The following is a 12,468-nucleotide window of genomic DNA, read 5'->3' as shown; positions in this document are numbered from 1 at the left end:
ATAAAATTGAGAATGGAAATGGGGAATGTGTCATAGAGACAACAACCCGATCATAGCAAAAACAACAGCAGAAGGTGACAAACAGGTCTTCAATGTAACGAGAAATTAACCATCTTTTCCAGATTAACCTTAGAGTCAATGGAACTGAATGAATACTTTCGGAGGCAAAAATAGGCAAAATTCATCTAAAATGGCTGCATTGATGAAACACATATACTGATATTATGTTGCATGCATATAATTTGCAGTTGTTTTCCATTGGTTTGATGTGTTTGAGCTTTTGATTTTGCCCTTGGAATTTTCCTTGAAGTTCAGTATTTTTGTGATTTTAGTTTTTAAAATGGCCCTTTTTTTCCCTATCAAGCACTTGTAATAAAAATAAATACACAAACTTTAAAAATCTATTGTTTTATTGTCAAGCTTTTAAAAGGTCAGTTATCATATAGAAATTAATTAATATAAAAACAAGAAGATGTGGTATGATTGCCAATGAGATCAAATGACGTAGAACTCAGCTACTAAAAATCATTTTACTGCTTCAACAATAAGCAAAACTTGTTCAGTAAGACCACAGATACTTTTTTACCAATTCAATTAAACAAAAGTCTGTTTGATCAAATAAAGATCAAGTTTTTCAATCAACATTTAAATAGTTCATAGTTCATTTTTTTAAATTTCATTAAAACATACTGATAGAACAAAACTCAATTGTTATTTTAAAAAGATAAATACAAGATAATATCCTGAACATGCATGCTGTACTTTGACTATATAATAACGGTTTTCTTTTACAAATTGTGACTTGGATGAAGAGTTGTCAAATGGCTCTCTTCTTGTTAAAGTTATATCTATGAAATATCGGCCACTGGACATGAAACAAACAATAATAAATTAATACAAGAAGATAACTAGTCCTACCATGAAATTGCTTTTAGAATAAATACAAATGAAAATTGTTTTAGAAATATGAAAATAATCAAACTCTATTGGTATATACTTCCTACTGGTTTACTGTCTCACCTGGTTCCCTTAAAACAAGCTAAACATTCCTCCCAAACGTAAAAAGATGTATAATTTAGGTTTATAAATTCCCCCGATCTGTAAGAAATATCTACGATACATATATATGTTCAAATCAAAACAGGAACTTGGTAATCGGTTGTTAAAACGAGAGGGGTCATAATGCATCCGGAACATTGATTTGTAATTTGAAAACTAAATGACGATATTAAGTAATTATTCATCATTTTAGCCTCAATTTTGATTGAAACCAAAATGTCAACAGTTTATTAAATCAATATTCTAAACAGTATTTGGCTCCCATAATTGATTTCATTAATTTCATTCAATTTGGACACAGATGTTTTTGAGGGGTGCTTCTGTTGCAATTGGAATGATACGAATTATCAATGAAAATTTCTCTCAAAGTATGAAACAAAAACAGAAGACTTTACTTTAAATGTAAATATTGTGCATAACTGGCAGTTTACAGAAAATACTTATTTTGTTATATCCTAGGGCAGTATCTTAATAAATTGTGCTTTCAAAACTGACTATATGAACATATACTGCATACACAGAACCTGTTTAAAACTTTTACATTGTTCATTTTTCTTTGTATAATATTGCATCTGAAGATTTTATACATTTTTTTCAAAGATTCATTAATAAATCAACTATGAGCAGTTAAGTTTTATTTATTTTTACATTTTCAAGGAAAATTGATTGTTTTAATGCAACATTCTCTGCAATAATACAGCCTTTTTTAACCAGCAAGCAGAAAGGTATTTTATAAGTTTCTATCATTGATGAAATATTAAACTAAATATACAAAATAAGCAATTTTTTTCATATAGAACTTATTGGGAACAAGTAAAGATGAAATAAAATAATCATGGCATGAATACATTCATATTTTTAAAATGAATTACTTTATTTAGAACTATTAATGACTGATAATGTATCATATTGATAGAAAATAGACAAATTGGAAATAGGTGAAACATAAATAAGACTATTTCGAAAGAAGCATCAAAGTAAATTTTTAACCATCTAGCAAATAATTTCTTCGAGTTAATACATTTACTAACAAAATAAAAAGAATAAAAGCAAAAATAATAATTATAATTCTAATCAATAAAATTCAATTATATTAGCTAATTATAAACAAAACAGGTCTTTTCTAGGTTATAGCTTTTGACAACTACTGTTTCTTTTCTCAAAATAATTAAGCAAAAACAAATACTAAACATTCTTATGTGTATCTATTAATAGTGATTTCAGAAATAAGGTGACAAGTGCATAAGTGGACAACAGAAACCTTAGCATGTGTCACTCATGTTTTTATAAATATATCCTGCATTCATCTTTTCAGTTTTTTGCCCTTTACATTTATTTCTTGCAAGTTTGAAAAACAATCACGTTCAAATTTCTTTTAAGGGTAACTTTCGGAAATAGTTTAGAAATATTAAGGTTATTTTTTTAAGAGGTTTGGTCAGTGATGAAGGTGCAAGTTTTAAAATTAGGAAATTATAATAATTGAAATGTCAACAATTGTTTCTTAAGAATTTACAAAGTACGATATCATAGTAATTTGAATTAGATTTTCAAATCGGGCAAGTTACACTTTATTGCAAATTGGCTAAGGAATATTTCATTGCAATGTCTTAAAAACGAAACAATTGAATAATACTAATTTATACAATCCATGTCATATATGATCTATTTGTTAAGTTTTAAGAGTTTACAATTATGATGAACTTTTTGGAAAATTATGAACTATCAAATAATTCAAAAAATTTATAATTACATGTAGTCTACATCTATCTTATAAACAAAGAATCTATGTAAAATCTGTCAAGAGATATGAAATTCTCTGATCTATTTGAAGAAAATTCCACACAAAAAGAACAAACTTTGAAACACAACTAATACACAAATTGATGTCCTTTAATTTTATAAAATTTTCATTTCAATAATATTAAATTAAAATCATAATAAAATGAAAATAATAAGAAAATAATTGTTGGATATAAATATGAAATTTCAAATGCTGAAAATCTCTTTTATTATTATACTTTAAAGATAACTTTGTTGTTTTTTCTTTAATTTTATTTTATAAAAGTTGAAAGCTTTCATGAATTCTGAGGTTTGTGGTCATGGTCAAACAACAAATTTTACTGACTCCCCACGATAAAAATTACCTGCATGAAGGGTTGTCACTCGCTGTTCAGCTTCTCCGAGTTTTTTTGCAACGGCTAACTGTGTTTCTTGCAAATATCTCTCTTTATCTGCAAAAAGTCTTTGTAATTCCTTCTCCTTTTCTTTCGTCCGTGCCTAAATTTGATACAGAAAATTTCACATTATTGTCCAATTATCATTAATTCCTGATGAAAATACTAATTCAACTTTAGGAACAAAGTTTACCCACAAGTGAAACAATAATCAAAAATATTTCTAAAATTTCAGAAATTATTGATTATAAATTTGATTTTTTTTTCTTCGTAAAATCACCAGATTTTTCAAGTCCGACTTCGGCAATAAAGTTTGACTATTTGAGTGGATCTGACAATACGACTTAATATATGACAATATATCTTACACAGACAAGACAAATGATTTACGTGATTGATCTTCATACACACCCATTCCGTAATTCGTAAGACCAAGTGATTTGAAATGTGTGTAACTAATAACCAGCGAAGCGTGACGAGCCAATAGGTAAATTAGACGATAACTTATTTCTTGTTGTCTATGTCGTAAGCTGACAACTGTCAACTGTGGCTGTCAATATAACAGAGATGTTACGAAATAGGAACCTTATATTTGCAAATAAAAACAAAACATTTGTAAAATTATGTTCTTCCGAAATGAAAATAAAATACAAAATTTTTCTATTTTTTTGTCAAAACATGTGATTTAGCTATAGGAATCTTACATTTTAACTTCAAACAGACATTTCACTTGTAATGGTTTTGTTTTAAAAATTGTGACTTTGGTGGAGAGTTGTCTCATTGGCCCTCATACCACACCTTCTTATATCTATTAATCAGTTCTTTCAAAATAAAATAAAATATGAAAGTTTTCCCGCTTGTTTGTCAATTGGTGTGGTTTACAAAAATCAACATGTCCAATGACCTTGATACAGAGAATTTGCATAATTCATCAACAATATATCAGTAATTAACAAAATTATTCAAGATGCATTTCAAATCATAAAATTTAAGGAATCAGTAAAAAAATTGACAAAAGACCAGGATGAAGTTCACATAATTAGAACTCAGAAAGACTTCAGCTACCATTGACAAACAAAGAGATACACCAAAGGGAGATGTGAGGTCTATGTCAACGAGCCATGAACCTAATAAATTGTCCAAAGGTCAACATGTGATCTCCAACAATTGACAGTTGTCTAAACAATATGTCTAGCTCTAAATCATGCGTTGTCAAACATTCTTTCAATTATTACTGTCCAGTAGTATGTCTATAAATAGATCAGGTTAAACATCATTAGATTTTGACTTCCAGTAGAATTTCTATAAATAGATCATGTTGGTATTTTACTGTTGTCCTATTTTTTTTTAAATAATCATATTATCAATTTTTATGTTTTCAAAATTCTTTTTTTTTTTATTTCTGCATTTATATTTTTAAAACAAAGACACCAATTTCTTGTATTGCTTCAAAACATGTGCATTTTTTTCCATCCTAATCTTAGGAATTCAGGTGATGTGACATTTTGATGGTTAAAAAGTTTGTCACAAGTATACAAATTGATGGTATATGGCCTATAATGACTAGTCCCAATATATGGATGCTTCTTTGTAGGTTAATAATACAGGTGAGAGTGCCATGTGTCAATCAATGATTTGAGGTTAACCTTAAAACCCTAAATTAAATTAAAGTTCCTCACGATATTCAAATCTAAATTTCTGATCAAAAACCACAATATAAGACACCATCATAACAAATGCTTTTACCTGGAACCACAAGTAAAAGTATGGTATTCACAAATCAATTTGAATTGAGAGTACATACTATAGTTTCAATACTAGCAGTTTGTACTTTTAATGTCATGAAACCAAGTGTTTACCTGTTCTCTAAATTCTAGAGAAATCATAGTAACCAGTATATTAGGGAACCAGATATTTACCTCAGCAGTTGCTTCTATCTTTTCTTCACAGTCTTTTAGTTTATCTCTTAATTGTTTGATTGTCACTTCTGTAAAAAGAGAGAGAAAAAAAATCAATTACCTCCCTTTGATCAAGTGAATGCACTTCATTAAAGAAAACATTTTTTTTTTTCAAAAATTATTTATAGGAAATTTTAAATGATTATCTATTTTCAATATAATTGCATTCTTTTGAAAATTTATCAAAGGTACACAAAAAGAACTTTAAAGATATAAAAATTTAAATAAATTTGAAATATTGATTATTATAACAATGAAACTTCAATAAAGTGATTTAATTTCATATTTAAAAAAAATTGAAATATTCACATTACTTTCTGACATATCCGGAATATTGAAAAGATCATGCAAATATGTATGATCGAATTTCTGCCTCAGTGACAATTAAAAAAAACTTCACATCTTTTTGTATGTGATTTGTCTATATTGTCCCGTGCATTAAAATGCAAAGTGCATTGATAAAATTCAAACATCAGATAGAAATGGATTATCAATCGTTTTTGTTCCGTTTTCCTACAAAAAAAAAAAAAAATGTTAATCATAAAGATTGATTGCTCAAAATGAACTTTCATGTGTCAAAACTTCAAAAGAATCCCAAATTTTTAAAATAAAAATTGATTTTAGAAGACTTTGACTGCCATGGCATTAATTCGAAATTTTTTAAACAAAGACTTGGAAATCGAAAAATCGTTCAGTAACCAATTGATAAATATGAGTTTTTACATATAAGATTAATACTGCTGTCCCAAAGTGCATTAAATTGCATTGATTTTTCTACTAAATTGGAATAAAAATTGGAAATCTCCATCGATCACAATTTCTATTTGAAATCCACTAAGAGCTAATTGATAGTAAGATCAATGGGTTTTAGAGTTTTGATGTATACACAGGCGATCTGTATTGTCACCAAAGCTGACGATAATATGATAATAATTTACTTATACTCGTACCGGAGCATAGGAAATTGATTCTCTATAAAGTGAAATCAGCTTGTCTAAATAAAGGATCAGAAAACGATAAATTAATCAATTCTTGTAAACTAAAAGTGACATTTATATAGACAATTTTTTTAATCCTCGTTTTTTAAAAAGAAAATTTCTCTTTATATATGTTAAATCCTTACTTTATAGTACATGTTTATGAGTATATTATTTTTTTTAATTTAAAGAAAGGTTCTTTTTATATATGTTTAATCCTAACTTTATAGTACATGTTTATGAGTATATATATATATTTGTTTTTTAAGAAAGATTCTCTTTATATATGTTAAATTCTAACTTTATAGTACATGTTTATGAGTATATTTTTTTTTTTTTAAATTAAGAAAGTTTCTCTTTATAAATGTTAAATCCTAACTTTATAGTACATGTTTATGAGTATATTTTTTTTTTTTAAATTAAGAAAGTTTCTCTTTATATATGTTTAATCCAAACTTTATAGTACATGTTTTATGAGTAACTTTTCTTTTTCTGTATGTGGAAATAGAACAACCAGACACAGTTAACAATTCTGAGAGAAAAATGAATAGCAACAAAATCCTATGAAAAAGTATGAAATTGTATATGTGGGTGTTCTAAATTTTCAATTTTTTTTCTTCATTTGTTAAAAAACATTTTTCTTATTGTATTTTATCATGGATTTTGTAATCCCCTAATAAAACTTTGCTTTACAAATGTGAATAAGTTCTCAAAGTCATTTTCAAATGTATTGGTGTTTGCAATGGAACCTGAGTTGCATCTATCTATATTAAATTCATAATTTTCCAAACAGGGGTGGATCCAGCCATTTTTAAAGAGGGTTCCCAACCTAGGATAAAAAGGGGGACTTCTAACTATATGTTCCCATTCAAATGCATTTATCATTAAAAAAAAATAAGAGGTCCAACACCTGGAACCCACCACACCACACAAGATCTGACCTTGCCAAATATATTTAAACGACATTTAAAATTTGTCTTACTGTATTATCTCCCCTCCATACTTTATAACAAGTCTCAAAGAAACAAATCAGTATGACCTTTCCCTTTTCTATGACACTAGATCTTCTTTATCACAACAAGGGTAAATTAGCAATGAAGTAGAGGGTTAGTAAATTTCAAAGGTGTTGTATCACGTCACTGTGATCTTCTATTATTGTTATTGTATTTCATTGTTTATCTTTATACAAAACATTGCAGGAAAGTCTAATGTACAACATATTCATTATATGGTTCGCTACTGACCCCTTAAAATATAAAGGGGATTTAACTTGGGCCTGACCCCCTCTGCATTTTAACTAACCCTTTTAGTATGAATCTAAAAGGGGTCAGTAGCAACTAAGAATAACTTATATTAACAGGTAGGTTCTTTTTATATATTTTGCAAACTGTTTCATTTATAGTTACAAATTTTTGTGGAATATAACCTTTTAAATGACTATTTACAATGACATAAAAAATAATTCTAACAAACTAACATTTAAAATTTAAAACCATTCTATATATCAAAGTTTAAAAGGGATAAAATTCTCATTAAGCGTCATTAATTATTTCAACAATTTTTCACTTCTGAGCGTTAATTAATAACAAATATGTAAATTAATAATCTAATTAAAATAAACGCTCGTTACGATAGGCGGTCAGAAAGCAGAAATGACAGTGACATGCATGTCTTCGACCTCAGGCCATTATAACTTTGACAAGACAAACAGATTTTTTTTGTATATCTGAATTAGCCGTCAATTTACAAATCTGTCCACGTATTTTATAATGGGCCATTAATTGTGTATCTATCACTACTTTATGTTTTAACATTTATTAAAACAAAAGACAATTAATTTTTCTATTTTATTTTATTTTTTAAAAGAAAATGACTCAATTTTTCATCATCATATGTCAAAACAAGCCAGGGATGAGTTACAATGTACTTAATTTTTTTTGTTAAAGAATGAAAATTTGGACAATTTAACACAGAATCAGAGCACCCAACATAAAATCAACTTACCAAATGTGAGGAAAAGTTTTGATGAAAGTCAAATTCTAAATGTCAAATTTCTTATGATTGTCTGAAACTTTCCATAATCATTTTCCATCAATTTTGGAGGTAGTATATAAGCTTTTTTTAGTGGAAAATATGACAAAATCTCATTTGCAAAATAAAATATGGTCAAGTAATATTTGCAATGATACGAAGTGCCAACTTCATATCTTCCAAAACTCAGGACAAGAATCAAGACATTTTTACCTTGGTTTTTCACCTCTGCAAATTCATGGTTATATTCATCAAGTGTATCTCGCAATTGTTTGTTTTCTATTTCTAAATCTACGACTCGCTGAGCTTTCTTTTGTATCGTTGTAGCATACTCCAGCACAGAAACAGGATCTAAAATATATAAGTTTGTCATAAGTTTTTAATTTGAAATCTTATTGATAAACAAACATCATAAACTTTAATGTTACGGGTAAATATATTTTCAAAATATTAAGAAAGTCTTCAATATAAACTTTTCAAAATACATTCTTTGATTTGGGAACAACATCATACATTTATGTAAAATAAACAGGAAAATATTTGTTAGGCTTACTCTTTGTATATATATAAAAAAAGAAGATGTGGTATGATTGCCAATGAGACAACTATCCACAAAAGACCAAAATGACACAAACATTAATAACTATAGGTCACCGTACAGCATACATGCTATTTATAAATCATTTTTTTCTGAACATGAGAGACTTACAATATATAATTATTCGGCTATCAATTGTAGTTTCAAACATATCTTATAATAATTAATTTGGTTAAAAGACAAACAAATAAGTTGAAAATTTCAGAGGAACAATGGGAGATAACTCTGCTCCATTAAAGGGAGATAACTAACCTGGTAAATCAATAAGTTTCTTATAAATGGACAAGAAGGCTGCTTCAGCTGCTTTACTTCTCTTTGATAAAAAATCTACTTCTCCTTGGAAACTTTTTAATAATGGTGCAACTAATTTACGAACATCCTGAAAATAAAATAAATAAACATTGTCATTAATGATTAATAAATCAGAGTTTGTATTCAAGTAACCATTTGTTATTCATGTTAAATACTATATGTAAAAAAAAAAAATTGAGAATGAAAATGGGGAATGTGTCAAAGAGACAACAACCCAACCATATAAAAAACAACAGCAGAAGGTCACAGCAGAAGGTCACCAACAGGTCTTCAATGTAGCGAGAAATTCCCACACAATGTGTTGAAACAAAATTAGTCTGCATGCTATGCTCAAATACTTGTCCCTAATTATCTTTATTTGTGTTGGACAAGAAAATGGCTTTTAAGTTATAAACAAATAAAACAACTGAATCCATTTGAATTTCAGCTATCAGTAATTCAATATCCCCCCCCCCCTAAAAAAAAAAAATTAAAAAAATTGACCACCTTCAAAAACTTAGTTGTCAGTACAATAGCCATCAGTTGAGTTCAGTATAATTTAATTATAAATAACACTTTTCTTGTGAAAAATGACAACAACAGATAACATATCTAACTTATGATTATCTAAAACTATTGAGCTATATTGTACACACTACTGTATGTTTGTGTAAGTGAGATTATAAATAAAGTTACAGTACAATTAGTTCACACAGATAATCCCTAAGACAAGGACAGAGAAATAGATGATATACTTTATTCTTTTAATCAATTGGTTTGAAAAACAGTGTAAAACAAACTCATGAATTTGCAGCTTTTAGCAAATCCATTAAATGACAATTAGAATAAAAAGTAAAATCACAAAAATACTGAACTTAGAGGAAAATCAGTTTGGAAAATCCATAATCACATGGCAAAATCAAATAACAAAACACATAAAAACGAATGGACAAGAACTGTCATATTCCTGACAGGCATTTTCAAATGTAGAAAATGGTGGATTAAACCACAACACCATGATTATCTCCCTTGTCCCTGAAAATTTATAAAATCTATGAATATGCCTATTGATGTTTGTCAGTAATACTTTAAGGAAAGTTAAGTCATCTGTCTCAAACATTTAAGTTTCCTCCAACAGAAACTATGAGGACTCACATTCACCAAAGAATTTGAAAACTTTAAGTCTTTGATAGTAGAAAGTGCAGGTAAACAGACTATTTCCAAGTGTTAATGTTATACATCCTTACTTATAATTTCTATCTGATTACAAATGTACCAAAAAGACATTAATTTTCGATCATATGACAAATTAACATGCATTCTTTTTTTTTAAAAGTTTTATTGACATTCTTAATTTTTTGGTTTCCTCACCCCCTTTTTTCAATTAAAAGTACAAATTTTAATTTAAGTTATGGGGACAAATTCAAGTGGTCATACAATGTATTGTTATTATACCTAATTCACTTTTATAATAACAATCAAATTTATATTTTTAAAAGTACTGATATAATGTTATTTTCCTTTTGTCTTTCTCTTTTTTATCACACAGATATCACACAAGGACAAAAACTATCTCAATTTACAAATCATCCAATTCAACAGGACAGATAAATCTATAAATAGACTGACAGGGTGTGGAAGATTAATTCTTGGAAATCCCATTTAAACACATGATCGCTTAATGTTACCATATATACATAATTTGATTTTAATACAAATTTTTAAAGTTCAAAACTTCTATAAATGAGGTCATGTTATGAATATATGATCAAGTTGTTTATCAACTTTCCTTTTGAACTGTAATTTAAAATAAATAGTACAAACGTAATACCTCTTGAGTGATCAGCTAAAAAATAAACATTTGACTAAATCCAAAACTAATTTTCCTTCCTACTTGAAATATATTCAGTCGTCCTTTTCATGTCTATTTCATTCAATCACTGAGGATTATGATCAGATGATTAAACCAGTTGTAATTTAATCTCTTCACTAAATGATCCAATTTTCTAAAATTGTGTAGTTGTATGAATCTTAATAACACAGACACCAGGTTGATAACATCAATTTTCAAACTTTTGATAAAAAACACACTTCATCTTTTATCATTTTCACCAATAAATCAGCTCAGTTGCTCCCCTTTTCAGAGGCATCAAATCCAATCAATTTGTGTGACCTGAGGCTATATCGAAGGGAACTTTTGATTTGTAATTTGAGAAGTAATAATTATTACTCTTAAGTTTCATTTTACTGGAAAAACCAAAGTCTATTTAACGATTAATCTAGAAGAAAGACAAATGATTAAAATCATTCTTTTCTGCAATGATAGCAGTTTAATGGATAAATACAAAGGATGACCAAATGTCAATTGAAATTTGATAATTGATAGAGGATATTATGAAAGAAAATAGTTTAAAGTTTCAACTTAAAAAACTTTAAGGATTCTTCAAACTTTGTTTGAGTTTTTGTTTCACATTGAAATTGATTTTGTTCTTTTGTGTTGTAATAGTGTTTAGTGATCAATTAAACAAATTAATCAGATTCTAACTGTCAAATCAGCTGTTTTTCAGCTGTCAAAATGATTTGTCTCCCTTTTCATCTGAAAATTTTAAATCAGTGTCTGAGTCCTTATTTCAATAAAGGGGATAGAAAAAAAATTCTATCCCCCTACTATCTACCGTATACCCCCTTTAGGGCCTCACATATAAATCCATCCCTATTAACAAGCTAATCACCAATGAAATCAACGATTCTGATACAGAGGGTTTATCTAGGGTCACCACATCATGCCAACAAATCGCAGCATAAACTAAACTTAATTAACATTGACAAAATCATGGGCAAAAAAGTCAGGATTTTCTGCCATGATGGATGTTAATTAAATCATATTAGATAAGACAAAATATATAAATATTATCAGTTATCTAAATGTGCAATATACAATCGGGTTAGACATATTGACATCCTATTTTGTAGAAACGGTGATGTCAGGATTACGCTAATCTAAGGATCGCGTTGGGGAAATATTCGAAAAAAGATGACTTTGTTAATCAAGGAATATGATATTCTTTTTCATTAGCAAAATGATTAAAATTTTGAATTACTCTGTGACAGAAATTTATGGACTTGAATTAAGTCTAGAGTGCATGCTTGCATTCATGGTATTGGCAAACTTATCGAGAACAAAACTGTTCTGGTGAACAAAATAAAAGGGGGAGGGTTGGCATCTCCAAAACTAGTTTATTCAAACAGATGAACAGTCGTAAAAATCAGGCCTTGTCAATGGTTGTCTTTAAATGTTTTTTCCCAATGTGACTTTTGGTATTGATTGCAGATCTATTTTAAGGTCTATGTTATTTAAATTTACACAATTTTTCTTGTTT

At 28.1% G+C, this 12,468-nt stretch overlaps 1 protein-coding gene across 4 annotated transcripts in view; it reads right to left on the bottom strand.

Annotated features, from left to right (window-relative positions):
* LOC134701920 (homeobox protein cut-like 1) overlaps positions 1-12,468 on the bottom strand; it is a 79,060-nt gene that overhangs the window by 31,409 nt on the left and 35,183 nt on the right. For all 4 annotated transcript variants that reach the window (XM_063563029.1, XM_063563032.1, XM_063563030.1 and 1 more), the window contains exons 3-6: positions 9,050-9,176; positions 8,413-8,550; positions 5,153-5,220; positions 3,204-3,336 (exon numbers count right to left, since the gene is read on the bottom strand). In XM_063563029.1, coding sequence (XP_063419099.1) covers positions 3,204-3,336; positions 5,153-5,220; positions 8,413-8,550; positions 9,050-9,176 — 466 coding nt within the window. The remainder of the gene's footprint in view (positions 1-3,203; positions 3,337-5,152; positions 5,221-8,412; positions 8,551-9,049; positions 9,177-12,468) is intronic.

Source organism: Mytilus trossulus, unplaced genomic scaffold (genome assembly GCF_036588685.1).
Source record: "Mytilus trossulus isolate FHL-02 unplaced genomic scaffold, PNRI_Mtr1.1.1.hap1 h1tg000373l__unscaffolded, whole genome shotgun sequence".
NCBI classification, from domain to species: domain Eukaryota; kingdom Metazoa; phylum Mollusca; class Bivalvia; order Mytilida; family Mytilidae; genus Mytilus; species Mytilus trossulus.
Note: the sequence above shows the minus strand (reverse complement) of the source record. Positions and strands in the feature narration are given on the sequence as shown.